General features: G+C 36.8%; 1 protein-coding gene across 1 annotated transcript; it reads right to left on the bottom strand.

Moving 5' to 3' along the window:
- Window positions 1–23,859: 23,859 nt before the first annotated feature.
- On the bottom strand, window positions 23,860–24,776 carry LOC128649802 (tropomyosin alpha-3 chain-like). Its single transcript, XM_053703277.1, has one exon. It carries the CDS (start codon window positions 24,759–24,761, stop codon window positions 24,015–24,017), a length of 747 nt encoding a protein of 248 aa, XP_053559252.1. The 5' UTR covers window positions 24,762–24,776; the 3' UTR covers window positions 23,860–24,014.
- Window positions 24,777–24,977: the final 201 nt, after the last annotated feature.

Raw genomic sequence — 24,977 nt, 5'->3', positions numbered from 1 at the left:
CCACGTTGTAATTTCCGGGAAGCAAATATCCTACACATGTTTTATTCCTGCCCTAAAATGAAGCAGGTTTGGGAGAAGGTAGTTTTTTGGATAAATAAACTCTACAAGATAAATATACATCTTACCATAGAATTAGTTATGTTTTTAAAAAGCCATACAGCTGACTTAGGTATACAAGATAGAATACTAAATACACTTATATTATTGGTAAGACAGTTGATAGTAAAAAATTGGAAATCTACAGCTGCACCCTCATTATCCAGGATAATCAAAGAAACTCAAAACCAAATTTTATTCGAATCTTTCATATTAAGAGTGTTAAGGAATATAAAATAAAAAGATTTATATTAGGTTGGTTACCTATAATTAAAACGTATACACCTCAGATCCAGAAACAAATATTGTACCCCTTTTTAAACTCTGAGACATTTGCAGAACTAGTTATTTTAGACATATTTCCACCAAGTTGGTATTCTTCGTTTAGAGAAGTCTAATATACAAGTTGGTGGTGTATTCGTTCTTGAAAAATAAAATAAAAGAGGGAAAAGGAAAGAGAGGAAGAAAGAGGGGAAAGGGAAGGAAAAAAAGGGAGAAAGAAAAAGGTGAGAGGGTATGGGAGGGGGTGAGAGGGGGAGGACCCTTCTCCTTTTTTTTCCCCCTGTTATTTTTTTTTTTTTTTTTTTTTTTTTATTATTATTATTATTATTTTTATTTTATATAAATCCAAAGTAAAAGAAGCACATTTGGGTAGTTAGATTGAGAAATACAGAGACAATTTATCAGGAAGGGAGGAAGGGAAGGGAAAATATCTTTGCTTTTGTTTTCTTGTTTTCTTTTTTTTTTTTTTTTTCTTCTCCCTGTTTCCTCCCCTGGTTATGTAATATGAAACAAAATGTAATGCAATTTGTAAGATGAACTGGTCTCTGAACTATAATTGTTTTTGTCTCAAATGTGCCTCATTTAATAAAGAATATATTTAAAAAAAAAAATAAACTTACATTCTTGCATTTCAAATAAAGATACCAAGAGAATAAAGACAATTTGATAATAGGAGTCAATTAGAAAGTTGCTTAAAATTGCATGCTTTATCTGAATCACAAAAGAAAAAAATTGGGTTCAGTGTCCCTTTAACTCACCCTGACCAGACCAGAATCTAACTTTCAAATTGGCCCTTCATTTGTCTCTGATTTATCAATCAAGTGATTTAGTGAACACAGCTGACTTCCCTGCCTATATATTTTAACATCAGCTTGGGATGTGCATTGCACTGGGCTGTCCATTGCTACAACAACATATGTTCACATTTTTAAAGTGAACATTTTATAAGTGAGGCATTAACAATAGAATTATACAAGAATTCAACAAGGATTGGGCAAGGGGCAAGACACAAGGCAAGTACTTCTGTAATATTATGTTCTATGTATCTCATTGTTTCCTTATGCAATTGCTACTGTAATACTGTGCCTTATGTGTTTAATTGGTTCACACTTGTAAAAATGCTCAATATATTCACATTCCTTTTTGCTGCCTCTTGTCTCTATAACAAACTACATTATTCAATTACTTCTTCTCCCTCTCCACCTGCACTGTTCATTAGCCCAACTCTCTTAAACTCACCTTACTTTTGTACTTATGAACTTTACCTATTCCTAAACAGTCTCTCTCTCCCCCCTGCACCTCGTCTCAAAAGTAGTCTCATTACTGCAAATCTGTATCTCATCTCATGTCACTCTCCCTCTTGCTTTTACTAACTGCTGGTGACATCTCCCCTAATCCTGGTCCTCAACAACTGCCTAGCCGTGCACATCCATGTGTACCATCCCATAGACTCAGAAAACAAAACTTAGCCAACCTTACTCACATTCGGGCTGATTGACACCCCCTGCTAGAGGCCAATTGGCATTTATCAATGTTTTACAATTGGCATTGTATCATGTCCATCCGCACTTTAATAAATCGGCCTCTTAGTATGAAAATGGTAAGATATCCATTGTATATATTTTAAGGACATATTTAAAGACCAATAAATTATTACTACCCGTCCTGAAATGACTGTGCTCCGTGAGTATTAAGCAGAATACAAATAGAGCCTTTTTATTAAATAATGTTTGAAAGCTTATAAGAATATTACAAATAAAGAAAAAACTATTTTACATATATTAGAACATATTAAATTAACTCAAAGTATCCAAAAAGATATTGGTCAACTTTTTGAAGCAGTCAACATTTTTATGAGTATCAAGCAAGAGTAACAAAATCAAGAAAAACGGGACTGACTTTGTCAAAGTCATATAAGGGTTAACCTACCAGTTAGTCATTAAATAGAGATCATATATTATTAAACTTTCCACTGCTGTGACTTAAATGACTGATTTCCCAAGTTTAGGATTTTGATGGGTAGGATTCTTGGAGTGGTTGAGACCATCATGCTAGCTCCTATGTTGAGTCTCATGTTTAGCCCAAGCTTTGTTACACTATCTGAGCTGATTTGAATGCCAGAGATGTAGTCATCTCCATACAAGGTATATATATATATCTCAAGGCTAGTAAAACAGCTATATTTTACGCCTTTTCCATAAGTCAGGATCTCATCTATGAAAGTATGTCCAGCTGAATATGTTGGAGCTTTGTCAGTAGCCGCAAGCACCTGTTCTGTGAGAGTTTCCGCAGCAGTCTGAGTTACCACTCTAACCATCACTTCCTGCAGTACCTCACATTTCTGGATAAGGTCATTAAAAAAGGCATCAAAAGCATGGATATTTCCTCAACAATTTTGATTATTTTGGCTGCTGTTGAAATGTGGCACCGTAGATCAAAAGCCCCAGGGGAGAAAGTAGCAACCTTTAAATTCCAGCTAACAGTGCAGGTATCAGGTACGGTTTCTGCCGTATGCCTCCAGAGGGGGAGACAAGATGTAGAGTCTCCAGCCAGTCCCTGTGAAATCTCCAGGCACCCACAGGTCAAGGCAACATTTCTGCCATGGATATTAAACTGGGCAAGTGATATTTGTGAAAGAAACCTTAAAAAGTATAACCATGAGCCAAGCTCATTTCAGGCACAGCTTCCACTGTAAGTCTCCAGGTTCTACTTATTTTTTATCTGTTTTAGGTGTTGCGAGGTATCCCACTAGAATTTGGATAGTGGACATTCTTTTGTCCATTGGGCATCCATGCAACGCTTTCTCTCCTGAACGGTCAGCTCAGCAATTGGACTTTCCTGCAACATATGTGTCTTTTAGGTGGCTGGGGCACAGGGGCTAACAATGGAGTGAGCTGCTAATCCTTTTTCAGGAGGAGCAGCATAGGTGGGGTAAACCCTACATCATATTACTGCACCTAGGGGGAAATCATCTACGATCTGCACAGCTTTATTGGACCTCATTAATATTATGAGGGATGATGATCAGGGGATTTGTACATCCTTCCAGGGGTGAAGTTGGGCTGGTCCAACATTGTAGCTAGACTTGTTTGGAATAATTTTCTAACTCCCAAGGCTACCTATAGGGTTAGAAAAAAGATGAATAGAGAGCTGGGGAAAGTTGTCATGGTCACAGGATGATTTGTGGTTAGACATGAGGGAAAGAATGCTGACAAAAAACACCTGTATCAGCATAATGTTGTTCACCTATGTGACAAGGGATTGTGAATTTTTCTTGCAGACATCAAAGTGGCCTAGTAAGATCAGATATAATTGACATGGCGGCAAAAGTCCCCCATAACTTTAAGTAAGGCTGCCTCTTTTGGTGGGAGGTCATGGCCCATAATTTTTGGAATACGGGGTGAGAGTCGGGCTAATAGGTGGGGCGATGTCCGCAGGTCGATAGGCTTCCCCAAATTCAAATTCAATTCGGGCCTTGATCTCTAACTGTATGGGGTTTTGGTTAAGGCTTCAGATCTAGTCACCAGATATTTGAATTCATTAATATCTTTGCTACAATTTTGTTAAAATTGTTAAATAAATACAATTATGGCATGGTCTTATACCCAGCTCAGAGTGTGTATTGTCATTATTGGGATTATTAGTGTTAAGTTTCTTATCTTTCAGGGAGTGTAGTATCACAAATGGGTGCTTAGCCTTGTGCTTTTTGTTGTTTATTTTCATCTAAAAAGGACCTACTGTCAATACATATACAATACATACTGTATATGTTAAACCCTGGTAACAGACTAAAGTTTATTCAAATTATTACTCCCATATGAGGGACAGCTTATCTCTTCCAGCTTAAATATCTGCGTCATTCATTGTGACTCATATTTCATTTATCTTATACTAAGCATATTCCATTCTGACGCATAAGTCTCAATAGACTGTAACATCATTATATGTAGCAAATATCAGTCCGTAAGTCAGAAAAACTGTATGATAAACTGGAAATGACAGTAAGTTAACAGTTTGACCAATGACCTTAGCTGCAATGGCGATCACACGAGAAAATTCTGAGGCAGCTTGTTCAGAAATACCCTAAATTCTTTAGCGATTACATATAGCAGAATAAAGTTCAAAAAAATGAATTACTGCTTAAAGTATTTCCTCAAATGAAACAAATGTGTGCATTGAACTTCAGGGTTCTCTGTAACTATTAAAAAAACAGGAAACAATTTTACCTCGGAGCTATCTTGTTATTTCCCTCTCATATTACATACTGTGCAGCAAGTTGTCATATATGAAAAATAACTGATAGATTACAGGAGTGAAGGGTATTAAACTGTTGACAATAATAAGGAACAAACTAGGCTGTAGATTAATTTATTTGTTCTTTGTTTCTATAAATGTTACTTGTCATAAAGTTTGCCAATTTTTAAATAAATAACCTGAATTAAAGGGATGATTCAGATAGAGAAGATAATTTTAAGCAACATTTCAATTTACTTAAATTATCTAATTTGCTTCATTCTTTAGATATCCTTTATTGATGAAATAGTAATGCACATGGGGGAGCAAATCACGAGGCATCTATGTGCAGTCACAATCAGCAGCTACTGAGCCTATTTAGATATGCTTTTCCATTAAGGATAAAAAAGAATGAAGCAAATTAGCTAATAGGGGGTCTATTTATCCAGCTCCGAACGGAGCTTGATGCCCCGTGTTTCTGGCGAGCCTTCAGACTTGCCAGAAACACCAGTTATGAAGCAGCGGTCTAAAGACCACTGCTCCATAACCTGTCCGCCTGCTCTGAGGCGGTGGACAGACATCGCCGAAAATCAATCCGATTCAATAAGATCGGGTTGATTGACACCCCCTGCTGGCGGCCGATTGGAATTGCTGGTGCAATGATAAATGCTGACAGTGTATGCTGTCGGCATTTATCGATGTGCGGCGGACATGGTTCGCTATAGCAGATCATGTCCGTCTGCACAATGATAAATGGACCCCTAGAAGTAAATTGAAAAGTTGTTTAAATTGGCATGCTGTTTCTAAATAATGAAAATTTGTGTTTGATGTCCCTTTAATATTCAATAGGTCATAACAAATATCTTGAATTCTACTGTGTGTATCCCAAGACTTGAACTGAATGGGTTTACTGCCATAATTTCTGTTTGTAAAGTGTGTATATCTATCTAAATGACTAAATATCTATATGTTTGTCTGTCTATATCAACATATTACATTAAGCCACTAAACTATAAAATAGATGTTGTATTGACTAGACATATGCAATCACTTTGTTATGAATGCATATTCCTAAGAAAAATACGGATATTTGTTTAGTGTTTCACAAAACAAATATCCGTGCACATGTGTACAAACTAATTTAAAGAAAATGAATATATACTAACAAAATGTGTTAGTATACATTTGTGTCCTTTAAATTAGCTTTAAAAGGTAAAATACTTACCTGTAGCACACTAAGCAGCCACGCTAATCCTGACCCTTCTTCACAGGGCCCAGGGGCGTGCTAATTATAGGCTTAGTGCGATGGATCCCAGAGGTTGCGCTAAAGAAGTAGGTCCTTTAGCTCAGGCTCCGGGATCCATCATGCAAAGTCTTCTATTAGCGCGCCCCTGGGCTCTGTTTAGTATAAAACTAGCGGTGATACTTTTTCACCTGCAGTAAAGGAGCGTTTACATTTATTTTAAGGAAAACTAATATGAATGTTACCGAATCTTCCGTATTCGTTTTGGTTTGAACTAAAGGAGAATACTGAATAATGCGGCAAACAAATACTCCCATGTCTAGTATTGACTGACATTAAAGGGACACTGAACCCAATATTTTTTTTTTTTTTTTTTTTTTGTGATTCAGATAGAGCATGCAATTTTAAGCAACTTTCTAATTTACTCCTATAATGAAATTTTCCTCATTCTCTTTGTATCTTTATTTGAAAAGAAAGAAATGTAAGTTTAGATGCCGGCCCATTTTTGGTAAACAACCTGGGTTGTCCTTGCTGATTGGACAGCACCAATAAACAAGTGTTGTCCATGGTTCTGAACCAAAAATTGTCTGGCTCCTTAGCTTAGATGCCTTCTTTTTCAAATAAAGATAGCAAGAGAATTAAGAAATATTGATAATAGGAGTAAATTAGAAAGTTGCTTAAAATTCTCTGAATCACGAAAGAAAAAAATTAGGGTTCAGTGTCCCTTTAAGAAATGTGTGAAAAGAATATTATTGCACTGCTGCCTGCAAAGGAGTTAATAGTTAAAGTCAGCTCCTAAAATGCAATGGAAAGGAAGTATTAACACAATAAGAGTAAACAAAGTTAGGGAAAGATGCACTTGTCCCACCTTGAATGTTGCCCTTAACCTGTGCTGACTGCTGTGTCTTTGTGCATAATGAGGTTTTGCTGCTGGGAGCCTGCGACTTCCTCAACAGAGACAGAGGACAGGAGTGGTCTGGGTCTGACAGTAACGGACCCAATCACTGAAGTGCTGCCTCTTTTGAAGTGCTGCCACTTGGCCTTATGGTTGAGCTGGCCCTGATTGTAAGTTACAGTACCATCATTTTCTTAAACAAGATTTCAATTGGCAATCGTGTCTTCATGATCAGGATTTAATTGTTTCCTATTCCATCTTTTTATTGGTAAGTGAGATTGTTTACAGAGGTTTTTTTACAGTAAACAGGAGTCCCAAAAAAAAGTCTTTTGAATAATCACGATTTTACAATACCTAGAACGTTGTGTTGCCTTATTCTTACCATAATAAATATTCAGCAAAGACAACCCTTGTTCTGTACAGTGAGGGTTGGAGCATTTGACGATATTTCAAACCTTGTCACTTTAATTCACTGTTAAAGTAGAATAAATTGCAGCCACTTTATTCTTGTGGAATTAATTTCTCACACTGTTCTCCTTGATTTTACATTAAAAAATCTTGCCAAAAAAAAAAAAAAGGTTTTCTCAATAAATATTTTTCTTTTAAATATAAAGTTAAAAAAAATAATAATAATTGGAGCAAACATGCTCAGTATACCCATAATGCCCATTTACAAATGGTATTTAAATAATTCAACACTTATCAGAAACACTACTTTATCCAATTCAAAGCAAACACATGGGTGCTGCAATCTACCTCCTTAGTTTACGGTTCCCCTGAAACATAAGTGGCAGACAGCAATGAGGTGGTGGACAGCAATCATCCTGATCGGATACTGATCAGGATGATTGACATCCCCTGCTACCGGCCGATTGGCCGCGAATGTGCATGGGGCAGCATTGCAGAAGCATTTCACACAAAATGCTTGTGCAATGATAAATTGTCAACAGTCATTATTGGAATTGAGATTGAATATCATGAGAGTTATCAACCTCAATTGTGACTCGAAAAGATTGTGATCCTTTTGATAAAAAAACTAAAAAAACTGTTGATCCCATTTTTTTTATTTGATAAAGAATTTTGGAAAGATTGTAATTGTCCCCAAAATGTTTAATTATACTTAGCATAAAAATGTTGCAATATACTTGAAATTTTATTTTGCCAATTTTTCCTTTAATTTGAAATACTGTGTTTTACAGTGCAGCAAAAGATTAAAAAATGCACACTGCAAACAGAACCCTGAAGCTAAAACATTCTTCACAGTGGTGATAAGTAATTGCTGAAGCGTATTTATTTTATTCCAGCAAAGAAAATAATAAAAATGTGCTCAGTAAGATTTTCAAGGGGTTTGTCCCTAGACTACAAAACTGCAAATATTGCTAACAAATTGAGAGTTTTAAATCCTTGTAAAACATTTATTTTGTATGGTGATCATTGCGATGTATTTATTTATTGGCGATATATATACTATACATATAAAAATACTTTAAACCCTTACACAAACCTAAGCTTTTTGCCATTTAATTTTGCTAGTTTTAAAAAAAAAATATATATATATAATAATTAAACATACTCTAAACCGCTTGGCTGCAAAACAATACATTAAAGCAAAGTGGTTAAGGTTACTCAAACCAAAAATTTGATTTAAACCACATACACAAACGCCTACGCAACATAAATCATATGTTTGTAAGCAATATAAAAATATACCTCAATTAAAACAAGTTCAGTTATGCCTACATCAATCATTATGAATTGTTTACTTTATGCAGAAGTCAAATTTATTGAATATGAATCAATATAAAGAACATTGAATTGATCAGTCTCTCTGCCCAGTCATTGCTTCCTCTCTATTGGTGCCATAGAATGGTCATTGTTTTTCTCTAATGGTATCCTATAGCACAGGGGTCGCCAACCTTTCGGACCTCAGGGACCACTAAATTCACAATTTTGAATCCCGTGGACCACTAACATGATTTTTTTTTTTAAAAAAGGTACAGAATTTGGCAGCTAATAATAAATATATATATATATACACACACATACTGTACACAACTAGCTAAGTTTACATTATGTACTGTATATATTTACACATTTTTAAGAATTGGAATTAACTAACAATGACAGAACTGAGAGAATACTTCTAAATGACAAATAAAGGGTCAGTGCCATCTTTTGAGCTGGAAACAGAGGCAGAAAGTGGAAAAAAAGAATTATGTTTAAAAGGACCACAAGACTTCCAAGTTACCTCCCCAGTTAGGAATTATTCAAAACTACTTATGATCATGGACAGACATTGGAGTCATAAATTAAGTTTATATAAAAAAGCTCTCAATATGGATGTGAGCGAACCACGACTGATGTTACTGGCAATTACTATAATACTGGTGGGATATGGCTGATCTGCTGGATGGCAATTACTGGAATTCAGGTGGAATGGCTTTCTGCACGGGAAAATTATTAGAATGTGGCACAACAGGGGTGACACTATCAGAGGAGATTAATTCCTGCTTGATGGTGTCAAGGACCACCAACATCTTCTCGTGGACCACTGGTTGGCGACCGCTGCTATAGCATATTCCTTCTCAGGGCTAGATTACGAGTGGAGTACAAGGGGTTTACAGCGAGGGTTTGCACTCATCGGGTTTACCGCTCGTATTACGAGTTGAAAGTAAACGCGATCGCTTGAGCATAATTGTGATTTACACTAGAACTTCAGTGCTCTGGTTAACTGTTTCACAAAACTAAAAAATTTCCCAAAACACATCAAAAATACATTACAAAGTACAATTACACTCATCATAACAATATCTAATAAAAGAAAATTTTAAAAAATATTGCACACAAAAGTTATAAAGGCTCAAAGATATGAGATTTCAGGTGTTAAAAAAAAGGCAGTCAAAGGGCTTTAACATTGGGATACATACATGTCTAAAGATGTATATGTATGTGTATATATATATATATATATATATATATATATATATATATATATGTGCGTGTGTGTGTGTACATATGTATTTATATGGTATATATATATATATTTACAGACATATTTACACATATAAACACATAAATACGTATGTATACATATATAGACATATAAAGAAGTGCATTTGAGCCCTTTGCCGTTAAGTAGATGAAAACATGTAAAAGCGTATTAATGCAATATTCATATTTAATAAAAGTTTTAACCATGTATTAACTGTAAATATTTCACATTCCAATGTCCTGCACATAGCGGAATATATTTTATTTACTTTTAAATAGATATATTTATATATATATCTGTAATCTATACCTATAAATAATCATGTATATATATATATATATATATATATATATATTTATATAGGTATAGATATATATTGTACCAATACCGTCAGATATATGTAGAAATATGTATTTATGAACAAATTAATAAAATATTCTTGTATGTGCAGAACATTGGAATGTGAAATATTCCTATTGTCATGCCGGGTTAGCACACACAAGCATATGCAATTGAGTTTGCTTGAGAGTGGGGTGTTAATATTTTTTTTTTCTCCATTGACTTCTATGGCGCACGCAATATTCTAACTTTGGATTTTTGCACTCAGGTTACCGTGAGAGCGAGAATACAGGGAGTGCAGAATTATTAGGCAAATGAGTATTTTGACCACATCATCCTCTTTATGCATGTTGTCTTACTCCAAGCTGTATAGGCTCGAAAGCCTACTACCAATTAAGCATATTAGGTGATGTGCATCTCTATAATGAGAAGGGGTGTGGTCTAATGACATCAACACCCTATATCAGGTGTGCATAATTATTAGGCAACTTCCTTTCCTTTGGCAAAATGGGTCAAAAGAAGGACTTGACAGGCTCATAAAAGTCAAAAATAGTGAGATATCTTGCAGAGGGATGCAGCACTCTTAAAATTGCAAAGCTTCTGAAGCGTGATCATCGAACAATCAAGCGTTTCATTCAAAATAGTCAACAGGGTCGCAAGAAGCGTGTGGAAAAACCAAGGCGCAAAATAACTGCCCATGAACTGAGAAAAGTCAAGCGTGCAGCTGCCAAGATGCCACTTGCCACCAGTTTTGCCATATTTCAGAGCTGCAACATCATTGGAGTGCCCAAAAGCACAAGGTGTGCAATACTCAGAGACATGGCCAAGGTAAGAAAGGCTGAAAGACGACCACCACTGAACAAGACACACAAGCTGAAATGTCAAGACTGGGCCAAGAAATATCTCAAGACTGATTTTTCTAAGGTTTTATGGACTGATGAAATGAGAGTGAGTCTTGATGGGCCAGATGGATGGGCCCGTGGCTGGATTGGTAAAGGGCAGAGAGCTCCAGTCCGACTCAGACGCCAGTAAGGTGGAGGTGGAGTACTGGTTTGGGCTGGTATCATCAAAGATGAGCTTGTGGGGCCTTTTCGGGTTGAGGATGGAGTCAAGCTCAACTCCCAGTCCTACTGCCAGTTTCTGGAAGACACCTTCTTCAAGCAGTGGTACAGGAAGAAGTCTGCATCCGTCAAGAAAAACATGATTTTCATGCAGGACAATGCTCCATCACACGCGTCCAAGTACTCCACAGCGTGGCTGGCAAGAAAGGGTATAAAAGAAGAAAATCTAATGACATGGCATCCTTGTTCACCTGATCTGAACCCCATTGAGAACCTGTGGTCCATCATCAAATGTGAGATTTACAAGGAGGGAAAACAGTACACCTCTCTGAACAGTGTCTGGGAGGCTGTGGTTGCTGCTGCACGCAATGTTGATGGTGAACAGATCAAAACACTGACAGAATCCATGGATGGCAGGCTTTTGAGTGTCCTTGCAAAGAAAGGTGGCTATATTGGTCACTGATTTGTTTTTGTTTTGTTTTTGAATGTCAGAAATGTATCTTTGTGAATGTTGAGATGTTATATTGGTTTCACTGGTAAAAATAAATAATTGAAATGGGTATATATTTGTTTTTTGTTAAGTTGCCTAATAATTATGCACAGTAATAGTCACCTGCACACACAGATATCCCCCTAAAATAGCTATAACTAAAAACAAACTAAAAACTACTTCCAAAACTATTCAGCTTTGATATTAATGAGTTTTTTGGGTTCATTGAGAACATGGTTGTTGTTCAATAATAAAATGAATCCTCAAAAATACAACTTGCCTAATAATTCTGCACTCCCTGTACTTTACTTTGAACTCATAATATGAGCACAACCCGACCAGTGCGATTAACGCTCAAGCAGGAGCGTTAATTTGCGCTCCACTCATAATCTGGCCCTCAGTCTTGTGTTTTGCCACAGACATACACTGTAAAAGTCAAGAAAAAATGTGGGATTGTTTACTTAAAGGGACATTGTAATGCAATGCTGAACTCTATGGGCTAGATTACAAGTGAGGTGTAACCTTCCATGCACTCACTTTGGGGCAAAATGCACCTTTTTGGGCACATGTTTAACACCCTTGCGATTCACGCTTTGGTAAACACGGCTTAGGAAAGGCTGGTATTAAAATATTTGCAAACCTAAAAACTGGCACAAAACACATCAAAAATACATGTCACAGTACAGTAACACTCATATTTGCACTGCCTGATTAAAAATATTGCTTAAAAACACTGCATTAAAAAGTTATAACGACTCAAAGTTATGAGTAGGGATGGGTTAATGTACTGAAAGTGTAATTCATTTGGTAGAACGAATATTTCTGTGGATATTTTTTAAAAAAAAAATCGAATGTTGATAAGAATAAAATCTATTTGATAATTGAATGTTATTTCCAGTTTTCAATGTTACTTTAATTTTTGAATGTTCATAATTAGATCGAATATCCACATTCGATTTAGCAAATACTATTCAGAAGTTCAATAGTTCATGTGGTAGGGAATTTAGTAAATTGATACATAATAGATACAAATATATCAATTTGAATGTTTCTATTTCGAATATTGCATAATTTGAATATTACATTTAAAGAGAGCATTAGACATACTATTACATTAAACGAATGTTAGAATGTTGTACAAACATTCAAAATTTGAAACTAATTTCATTTTTCTATTGTTGCAAAACATTCGCGATCCCTAGTCATGAGATGTGAGGTGCAGAAATAAAATGGGCAGAAGTGCTTTCACATAGGGATCCATAGGAACACATGTATAATGATATTTTTTAATATAAATATATATATATGTATTTATGTATGTATATGATTATATAGATATTTACATATTTAGATACATATATACACATTTGAATACAGATATACATATGTAAAGAAATACATACATACCTGTATATCGCAATGCAATCCTGTGTTCGAAAATGTGATTGCAACGTTGCTGTTTTATTTTTTTTGTCCACGAAGGGAAGTTATTTTTACTTGCAATCTTAAATATGCATAAAATGGGGCGCATGCAATAAAATAGAATTGAGCGCTAAAAAAGCACTCCTGGAAGCACAAATATGTGCCTCACTTGTAATCTAGCCCTATGTGTTTATTCCCCGCATAGATAACGTCTTGCTTTAAGACCGCGAAGAACAAGTGAGTCAACTGGCAGCAAGAGTCACACAAGTCAGTCAATCAGCTGTGTTCCGCCGTTTACGACTGGGGTTAAACAAAGAGAGTACCACAGTGAGGTGTGCATAAATAACACGCACTAAGAAATTAGAGCAGTTTATTTGTGTATTACAATGTCTCTTTAAAGAAGAAACTGTGTGATTGGTCAAGTGATGCAACATCATAAATCTCTCTAAATTGTTAGACATTTTGCAGGTTCTTAATTTAGTTGCAAAGTAAAGCTATTCAGAGTTCACATTTGGTATAAAAAATTTTGTAGTAGTAGTAGTTGTATTAATATTATTATCATTAATTTTATGGGAAAAAATGGTTATTGCAGTGATCACTAGACAAGGAATCCTTATTATTGGTTCCTTGTCTCTTACTTGACCTCTGTGCCGCCCAGTAACTAGATTTATCCACTATCATCACCACTACTGGAGAAATGCCAGCAGGAAACCATATGGACATGTATATATGTTGCAACAGTACCATTCAATATAAATACGTGTTGATATGGCTCTAAAGTATGGTGAAGGCAATATTAAACTTTCATGGTCTAGATAGGGCTTAACAATTTACTTCATTTAATAGGCATCGTTTGTTGACACAGTAGTAAAAAGATAATTAGAAAATGATCTCCCAGTGTCATCAAATGATCTCCCAGTGTCAGTTTAACTTACAATTAAAACATACATTTTAATAATATCAATAAAATACCATATGATGCCTCCAAAATACCCAAATGAGTATGAATCAGTTACGGTTAAATCATTCCAAATATAATTATATTCTATGATGAGTGATTATCAAGGTTATAAAGAAGATTAAGAAATCTTTGGCTGGAACATTTCCCTGAGGGAAAAATGTAGTTTTTTTTGGTATATGAGAGATCTTAAGGTAATAGATATCTATTCACAAGGAAGATTTTGGATGTCTGGGTTTGCATATTATAGAATGAGAAACATACGGCTAGGTTACGAGTTTTAGATTGCGAGGGTTGCGTTGCTAACTTGCACTTTATTCTCACCACTCACTTTCCTACAGCGCTGGTATTACAGGTTTTTATAAACCCGGTGTTAACAGGCAAGAAGTTAGCATTGAACAAAATTGAGCTCCATACCGCACTCCAATACCAGCACTGCTTAAGTCAGCAGTGAGCTGGTTGTACGTGCTGAGAAAAAGTCTAACACCTGCAATAAAGCAGCGTAAAGCTCAGTAACGCAGCCCCATTGATTCCTATGGGGAAACACATTTTATATTTACACCTAACACCCTAACATAAACCCCGAGTCTAAACACCCCTAATCTTACACTTATTAACCCCTAATCTGCCGCCCCGACATCGCCGACACCTACATTATATTTATTAACCCCTAATCTGCCGCTCCGGACATTGCCGCCACTATAATAAACATATTAACCCCTAAACTGCCGCACTCCCACCCTGCAAACACTAGTTAAATATTATTAACCCCTAATCTGCCATCCCTAACATCGCCGCCACCTACTTACATTTATTAACCCCTAATCTGCCGCCCCCAACGTCGCTGCCACTATACTAAATTTATTAACCCCTAAATCTAAGTCTAACCCTAACACCCCTAAACTTAAATATAATTAAAATAAATCTAAATAAAACCTACTATTAATAACTAAATAATACCTATTTAAAACTAAAGACTTACCTGTAAAATAAACCCTAAGCTAGCTACAATATAACTAATAGTTACATTGTATCTAGCTTCGGGTTTATTTTTATTTTACAGGCAAGTTTGTATTTATTTTAACTAGGTAGAATAGTTACTAAATAGTTATTAATTATTTACTAACTACCTAGCTAAAATAAATACAAATTTACCTGTAAAATAAAACCTAACCTAAGTTACACTAACACCTAACACTACACTACAATTAAATAAATTACCTAAATTACAAAAAACAAACACTAAATTACACAAAATAAAAAACAAATTACAAGATCTTTAAACTAATTACAGCTAATCTAATAGCTCTATCAAAATAAAAAAGCTCCACCAAAAAAAACCAAAAAAACCCTATTATAAACTAAACCACCAATAACCCTTAAAAGGGCCTTTTGCGGGGCATTGCCCCAAAGAAATCAGCTCTTTTACCTGGATAAAAAAACATAATTTATGTAAGAACTTACCTGATAAATTCATTTCTTTCATATTAGCAAGAGTCCATGAGCTAGTGACGTATGGGATATACATTCCTACCAGGAGGGGCAAAGTTTCCCAAACCTCAAAATGCCTATAAATACACCCCTCACCACACCCACAATTCAGTTTAACGAATAGCCAAGAAGTGGGGTGATAAAAAAGTGCGAAGCATATAAAATAAGGAATTGGAATAATTGTGCTTTATACAAAATCATAACCACCACAAAAAAAGGGCGGGCCTCATGAACTCTTGCTAATATGAAAGAAATGAATTTATCAGGTAAGTTCTTACATAAATTATGTTTTCTTTCATGTAATTAGCAAGAGTCCATGAGCTAGTGACGTATGGGATAATGATTACCCAAGATGTGGATCTTTCCACACAAGAGTCACTAGAGAGGGAGGGATAAAATAAAGACAGCCAATTCCTGCTGAAAATAATCCACACCCAAAATAAAGTTTAACGAAAAACATAAGCAGAAGATTCAAACTGAAACCGCTGCCTGAAGTACTTTTCTACCAAAAACTGCTTCAGAAGAAGAAAATACATCAAAATGGTAGAATTTAGTAAAAGTATGCAAAGAGGACCAAGTTGCTGCTTTGCAAATCTGATCAACCGAAGCTTCATTCCTAAACGCCCAGGAAGTAGAAACTGACCTAGTAGAATGAGCTGTAATTCTCTGAGGCTGAGTTTTACCCGACTCAACATAGGCAAGATGAATTAAAGATTTCAACCAAGATGCCAAAGAAATGGCAGAAGCTTTCTGGCCTTTCCTAGAACCGGAAAAGATAACAAATAGACTAGAAGTCTTTCTGAAAGATTTAGTAGCTTCAACATAATATTTCAAAGCTCTAACAACATCCAAAGAATGCAACGATTTCTCCTTAGAATTCTTAGGATTAGGACATAATGAAGGAACCACAATTTCTCTACTAATGTTGTTGGAATTCACAACTTTAGGTAAAAATTCAAAAGAAGTTCGCAACACCGCCTTATCCTGATGAAAAATCAGAAAAGGAGACTCACAAGAAAGAGCAGATAATTCAGAAACTCTTCTGGCAGAAGAGATGGCCAAAAGGAACAAAACTTTCCAAGAAAGTAATTTAATGTCCAATGAATGCATAGGTTCAAACGGAGAAGCTTGAAGAGCCCCCAGAACCAAATTCAAACTCCAAGGAGGAGAAATTGACTTAATGACAGGTTTTATACGAACCAAAGCTTGTACAAAACAATGAATATCAGGAAGAATAGCAATCTTTCTGTGAAAAAGAACAGAAAGAGCAGAGATTTGTCCTTTCAAGGAACTTGCGGACAAACCTTTATCTAAACCATCCTGAAGAAACTGTAAAATTCTCGGAATTCTGAAAGAATGCCAAGAAAAATTATGAGAAATACACCAAGAAATATAAGTCTTCCAGACTCTATAATATATCTCTCTAGATACAGATTTACGAGCCTGTAACATAGTATTAATCACAGCGTCAGAGAAACCTCTTTGACGAAGAATCAAGCGTTCAATCTCCATACCTTTAAATTTAAGGATTTCAGATCCTGATGGAAAAAAGGACCTTGTGACAGAAGGTCTGGTCTTAACAGAAGAGTCCACGGTTGGCAAGAGGCCATCCGGACAAGATCCGCATACCAAAACCTGTGAGGCCATGCCGGAGCTACCAGCAGAACAAACGAGCATTCCTTCAGAATCTTGGAGATTACTCTTGGAAGAAGAACTAGAGGCGGAAAGATATAGGCAGGATGATACTTCCAAGGAAGTGATAATGCATCCACTGCCTCCGCCTGAGGATCCCGGGATCTGGACAGATACCTGGGAAGTTTCTTGTTTAGATGGGACGCCATCAAATCTATTTCTGGAAGTTCCCACATTTGAACGATCTGAAGAAATACCTCTGGGTGAAGAGACCATTCGCCCGGATGCAACGTTTGGCGACTGAGATAATCCGCTTCCCAATTGTCTACACCTGGGATATGAACCGCAGAGATTAGACAGGAGCTGGATTCCGCCCAAACCAAAATTCAAGATACTTCTTTCATAGCCAGAGGACTGTGAGTTCCTCCTTGATGATTGATGTATGCCACAGTTGTGACTTTGTCTGTCTGAAAACAAATGAATGATTCTCTCTTCAGAAGAGGCCAAAACTGAAGAGCTCTGAAAATTGCACGGAGTTCCAAAATATTGATCGTAATCTCACCTCCTGAGATTCCCAAACTCCTTGTGCCGTCAGAGATCCCCACACAGCTCCCCAACCTGTGAGACTTGCATCTGTTGAAATTACAGTCCAGGTCGGAAGCACAAAAGAAGCCCCCTGAATTAAACGATGGTGATCTGTCCACCACGTTAGAGAGTGTCGAACAATCGGTTTTAAAGATATTAATTGAGATATCTTTGTGTAATCCTTGCACCATTGATTCAGCATACAAAGCTGAAGAGGTCGCATGTGAAAACGAGCAAAGGGGATCGCGTCCGATGCAGCAGTCATAAGACCTAGAATTTCCATGCATAAGGCTACCGAAGGGAATGATTGTGACTGAAGGTTTCGACAAGCTGCCATCAGTTTTAGACGCCTCTTGTCTGTTAAAGACAGAGTCATGGATACTGAATTTATTTGGAAACCCAGAAAGGTTACCCTTGTCTGAGGAATCAATGAACTTTTTGGTAAATTGATCCTCCAACCATGATCTTGAAGAAACAACACAAGTCGATTCGTATGAAATTCTGCTAAATGTAAAGACTGAGCAAGTACCAAGATATCGTCCAAATAAGGAAATACCACAATACCCTGTTCTCTGATTACAGACAGAAGGGCACCGCGAACCTTTGTAAAAATTCTTGGAGCTGTAGCAAGGCCAAACGGCAGAGCCACAAACTGGTAATGCTTGTCCAGAAAAGAGAATCTCAGGAACCGATAATGATCAGGATGAATCGGAATATGCAGATATGCATCCTGTAAATCTATTGTGGACATATAATTCCCTTGCTGAACAAAAGGCAAGATAGTCCTTACAGTTACCATCTTGAATGTTGGTATCCTTACATAACGATTCAATATTTTTAGATCCAGAACTGGTCTGAAGGAATTCTCCTTCTTTGGTACAATGAAGAGATTTGAATAAAACCCCATCCCCTGTTCCTGAACTGGAACTGGCATAATTACTCCAGTCAACTCTAGATCTGAAACACAATTCAGAAATGCTTGAGCTTTTACTGGATTTACTGGGACACGGGAAAGAAAAAATCTCTTTGCAGGAGGTCTCATCTTGAAACCAATTCTGTACCCTTCTGAAACAATGTTCTGAATCCAAAGATTGTGAACAGAATTGATCCAAATTTCTTTGAAAAAACGTAACCTGCCCCCTACCAGCTGAGCTGGAATGAGGGCTGCACCTTCATGTGGACTTAGAAGCAGGCTTTGCCTTTCTGGCTGGCTTGGATTTATTCCAGATTGGAGATGGTTTCCAAACTGAAACTGCTCCTGAGGATGAAGGATCAGGTTTTTGTTCTTTGTTGAAACGAAAGGAACGAAAACGATTATTAGCTCTGTTTTTACCCTTAGATTTTTTATCCTGTGGTAAAAAAGTTCCTTTCCCACCAGTAACAGTTGAAATAATAGAATCCAACTGAGAACCAAATAATTTGTTACCCTGGAAAGAAATGGAAAGTAGAGTTGATTTAGAAGCCATATCAGCATTCCAAGTCTTAAGCCATAAAGCTCTTCTAGCTAAAATAGCTAGAGACATAAACCTGACATCAACTCTGATAATATCAAAGATGGCATCACAGATAAAATTATTAGCATGCTGAAGAAGAATAATAATATCATGAGAATCATGATGTGTTACTTGTTGCGCTAAGGTTTCCAACCAAAAAGTTGAAGCTGCAGCAACATCAGCCAAAGATATAGCAGGTCTAAGAAGATTACCTGAACACAGATAAGCTTTTCTTAGAAAGGACTCAATTTTCCTATCTAAAGGATCCTTAAACGAAGTACCATCTGACGTAGGAATAGTAGTACGTTTAGCAAGGGTAGAAATAGCCCCATCAACTTTAGGGATTTTGTCCCAAAATTCTAATCTGTCAGACGGCACAGGATATAATTGCTTAAAACGTTTAGAGGGAGTAAATGAATTACCCAATTTATCCCATTCTTTGGAAATTACTGCAGAAATAGCATTAGGAACAGGAAAAACTTCTGGAATAACCACAGGAGATTTAAATACCTTATCCAAACGTTTAGAATTAGTATCAAGAGGACCAGAATCCTCTATTTCTAAAGCAATTAGAACTTCTTTAAGTAAAGAACGAATAAATTCCATTTTAAATAAATATGAAGATTTATCAGCATCAACCTCTGAGACAGAATCCTCTGAACCAGAAGAGTCATCAGAATCAGAATGATGATGTTCATTTAAAAATTCATCTGTAGGGAGAGAAGTTTTAAAAGATTTTTTACGTTTACTAGAAGGAGAAATAACAGACATAGCCTTCTTTATGGATTCAGAAACAAAATCTCTTATGTTATCAGGAACATTCTGCACCTTAGATGTTGAAGGAACTGCAACAGGCAATGGTACTTTACTAAAGGAAATATTATCTGCTTTAACAAGTTTGTCATGACAATCAATACAAACAACAGCTGGAGGAATAGCTACCAAAAGTTTACAGCAGATACACTTAGCTTTGGTAGATCCAGCACTAGACAGCGATTTTCCTGTAGTATCTTCTGACTCAGATGCAACGTGAGACATCTTGCAATATGTAAGAGAAAAAACAACAACATATAAAGCAAAATTGATCAAATTCCTTAAATGACAGTTTCAGGAATGGGAAAAAATGCCAAAGAACAAGCTTCTAGCAACCAGAAGCAAATGAAAAATGAGACTTAAATAATGTGGAGACAAAAGCGACGCCCATATTTTTTAGCGCCAAATAAGACGCCCACATTACGCCACATCCGGAACGCCGACATTTTTGGCGCAAAATAACGTCAAAAAATGACGCAACTTCCGGCGACACGTATGACGCCGGAAACAGAAAAGAATTTTTGCGCCAAAAAAGTCCACGCCAAGAATGACGCAATAAAATGAAGCATTTTCAGCCCCCGCGAGCCTAACAGCCCACAGGGAAAAAAGTCAAATTTTTGAAGGTAAGAAAAAATGATTAAATCAAATGCATTATCCCAAATATGAAACTGACTGTCTGAAAAATAAGGAAAGTTGAACATTCTGAGTCAAGGCAAATAAATGTTTGAATACATATATTTAGAACTTTATAAACAAAGTGCCCAACCATAGCTTAGAGTGTCACAGAAAATAAGATTTACTTACCCCAGGACACTCATCTACATGTTTGTAGAAAGCCAAACCAGTACTGAAACGAGAATCAGCAGAGGTAATGGTATATATAAGAGTATATCGTCGATCTGAAAAGGGAGGTAAGAGATGAATCTCTACGACCGATAACAGAGAACCTATGAAATAGACCCCGTAGAAGGAGATCACTGCATTCAAATAGGCAATACTCTCCTCACATCCCTCTGACATTCACTGCACGCTGAGAGGAAAACCGGGCTCCAACTTGCTGCGGAGCGCATATAAACGTAGAATCTAGCACAAACTTACTTCACCACCTCCATCGGAGGCAAAGTTTGTAAAACTGAATTGTGGGTGTGGTGAGGGGTGTATTTATAGGCATTTTGAGGTTTGGGAAACTTTGCCCCTCCTGGTAGGAATGTATATCCCATACGTCACTAGCTCATGGACTCTTGCTAATTACATGAAAGAAATACAAACAACCCGCCATCAGTAAAACCCACCACCCACACAACCAAACCCCCCCAAATAAAACCCTAACTAAAAAAATCTAAGCTCCCCATTGCCCTGAAAAGGGCATCTGGATGGGCATTGCCCTTAAAAGGGTATTTAGCTCTATTGCGGCCCAAAGCCTAAACCTAAAAATAAAACCCACCCAATAAACCCTTAAAAAAAACTAACACTAACCCCTGAAGATCCACTTAGAGTTTTGAAGATTCAACATCCATCCTCAACGAAGCCGGGAGAAGTCTTAATCCAAGCCGGGAGAAGTGGTCCTCCAGATGGGCAGAAGTCTTCATCCAGATGGCATCTTCTATCTTCATCCATACGGCACTGGTCCATCTTCAAGACATCCGGCGCGGAGCATCCTCTTCCAACGGTCTTTTTCCAGAATGAATGTCTCTTTAAGTCACGTCATCCAAGATGGCGTCCCTTAGATTCCGACTGGCTGATAGAATTCTATCAGCCAATCGGAATAAAGGTTGAAAAAATCCTATTGGCTGATCCAATCAGCCAATAGGATTGAGCTTGCATTCTATTGGCTGTTCCAATAGAATAGGATTTTTTCAACCTTAATTCCGATTGGCTGATAGAATTGAAGATGGACCCGCTCCGCACCAGATGGATGAAGATAGAAGATGCCGTCTGGATGAAGACTTCTGCCCATCTGGAGGACCACTTCTCCTGGCTTGGATGAAGACTTCTCCCGGCTTCGTTGAGGACTTTTTGCCGCTTCGTTGAGGACTTCTCCCGGCTTCGTTGAGGATGGATGTCGGCTCTTCAAAACTGTAAGTGGATCTTCAGGGGTTGGTGTTAAGTTTTTTTAAGGGTTTATTGGGTGGGTTTTATTTTTAGGTTAGGGCTTTGGGCCGCATTCGAGCTAAATGCCCTTTTAAGGGCAATGCCCATCCAAATGCCTTTTCCAGGGCAATGGGGAGCTTAGGTTTTTTTAGTTAGGGTTTTATTTGGGGGGTTTGGTTGTGTGGGTGGTGGGTTTTACTGTTGGGGGGTTGTTTGTATTTTTTCCAAGTAAAAGAGCTGATTTCTTTGGGGCAATGACCCGCAAAAGGCAATTTTAAGGGCTATTGGTAGTTTAGTTTAGGCTATGGGTTTTTTTTTATTTTGGGGGGGCTTTTTTATTTTGATAGGGCTATTAGATTAGGTGTAATTAGTTTAAAGATCTTGTAATTAGTTTTTTTATTTTGTGTAATTTAGTGTTTGTTTGTTTTTTTGTAATTTAGGTAATTGTATTTAATTTATTTAATTGTATTTAATTTTGTTTATTTATTTAATTGTAGTGTAGTGATAGGTGTTAGTGTAACTTAGGTTAAGTTTTATTTTACAGGTAAATTTGTATTTATTTTAGCTAGGTAGTTAGTAAATAGTTAATAACTATTTTTTTTTTTTTTTAGAAAATTTCAAGTGTGCATTTTATTTCTTCGTACAACAGACATATTTTGGCTGATCTCTAAAACTGGTGAAAAAAAAAAGGATAGAAAATAAAAAAGTGATTTTTATAATGTATCTCTGCACCATCTCTCACACACTTATTTTCTCCCAAATTTAAATAATCTTTGGACATTTCAAACCTTTGCTTTGCATTAAATTTTTTTTTATATAAACTAAGTAATCAATAATGCTGTTAAGACCATAAAAACCTCAGGAGGAAAAAAAAAATGAACAAAAACCATGAATAAAGTTAGAAGTTGTAAACTTTGATGGTGAAAAGATTTTGATTAAATCTTTTGCAAACCAAATTTGCTATGTCCTAGATGAGTTAACATGTTCAGTCTTTCTATAAAAACTAAGTTTTAACCAAGTCAGACCTTAAATCATTTGTTTGTGTTCCCCTCCCTGCAGATTGTGAATCTTGTCAAGTTCTGTATAAACGCTCATGGTTCTCTCCTATATTTACATTCCAAATTGAGATAAATTGCAAGCCACCAAAAATTATTGGACACCTAAAATGCACAGCTGACAATCATTACATCCATGTGGATTTTAAAAATATATATAAATTTTAAAGGATTGCAGCTTTTCATGAGAGGAAAAAACTTCAAGCCTCTTTTTGCTTTTTTCCGGCCAACGGCAAATCCTGTGCAATTTTCAAATTGAGGATACATTTTAGTAAAAATAACTAATGTCCCCCCCCCCCCCGCGAAAAACAAAAAACTACTAACCACTTAATATTCTGTGCAAATTACAGTGTTCCTATAATTAAACTGTAATAAATATGGTTACCGTTGAACATTTTGCTTTGTGAAGGCATTCTTCGGTTAATGAATAGGACAAAAATTACAAGTAACATTTTAGATAAGCAGTTTGGGTTTTAAAATCTTGAAAAAACAAAAACTACTTTTTTCAAGAACCAGAGGAGGTAGATAGGGAAACCATGGTAACTTAGCATACAAGATTGCACAAACCATATTGCCAAGACAAAAAACTAAAAAGAAACCACAAATTGATTCTGTCCTCTTTTGGCAATGGTTCACTGCATAAAGAACACCCCTCTTACTCAGCTTTGATATCTTGGATGTGGATTGGTCATTTTGGGCTGCATACTTAAAATACACAAAATATATAGAGAAGGCTCCCCTCCCTCTGTCCTCCTGTTTGTTCTTGCTAAAGAAAAATTGCAATTAAAGGGACTTCTTCATAAGCAGCGTCTTTGGGAAACCAGATGTCAAGCCGGATGATTGTTACATGTTGTTTAATTCCAGCAGTGTAAGGGCCAACATCTGATGCATATTTAGATTATCCTCTTTAGCATTAGCAACTTTCTCTTCTAAGTCATCAATGGTTTTTTCTAATTTGGCTACTGTTCTTTCTGCAAATTCAGCACGTGTTTCAGCCTCCTTTAGTTTGTCTGTAAGGACCTTAATTTCCTCTTCACATTTGTCTTCCTTCTGGGAATACTTCTCTTCTGCGGCCACTAATGTTCTCAGTGTTTGATCCTTTATGCTCAGCTCTTCATCCAGCTGCCGACAGCGGCTTTCTGAGAGCTCAGCGCGTTCCTCTGCATGCTCCAGATCACCCTCAATGATCACCAGCTTACGTGCAACCTCTTCATATTTGCGGTCAGCCTCTTCAGCAATGTGCTTGGCTTCCTTTAACTGGATTTCTTGCAATTCTATCTTCTCTTCATCCTTCAGGGCTCTGTTTTCAATGACCTTCATTCCTCTCTCACTTTCATCTGCACCCTTCTCAGCCTCCTCCAGTTTCTGAAGGGCTGTTGCCAAACGCTCCTGAGCACGATCCAACTCCTCCTCTACCAGCTGGCTGCGCCTGTTCAATGAGGCTACATCACCCTCAGCTGCCTCTCTCAGCTTCCTCTCCGTGTCCCGTTCCCTCTGCAGCTTTTCTGCCCTCTCTTCTGCTGCATCTGCTTGATCCTGAAGGCTTTTGATGTTTCTCCTCACAGCACCTAAAGAACTCATTCCGGCCATTCTATACAAACACACCAGTCCAGTATCTTGCGGTGGGAACTAAATTAATCCTTTTTGCTTTCCTTTTAGCCCTATACAATCAGGGCTCTCAGTCTGTTCTCACTGTGACTTGCTCAGTACGCACACAGGAAGTCTCCTCCTTACATAGGCTCCTACCCCTTAAATTAACCCTATAATTAAAAGACTGCTTCGGTCGTCTAACTAAAAAAACGCCAA

The sequence above is a fragment of the Bombina bombina genome, chromosome 2 (genome assembly GCF_027579735.1).
Source record: "Bombina bombina isolate aBomBom1 chromosome 2, aBomBom1.pri, whole genome shotgun sequence".
Taxonomy (NCBI): Eukaryota; Metazoa; Chordata; class Amphibia; order Anura; family Bombinatoridae; genus Bombina; species Bombina bombina.
The sequence above is the reverse complement of the archived record's forward strand: the minus strand, read 5'-3'. Positions and strand labels throughout refer to the sequence as shown.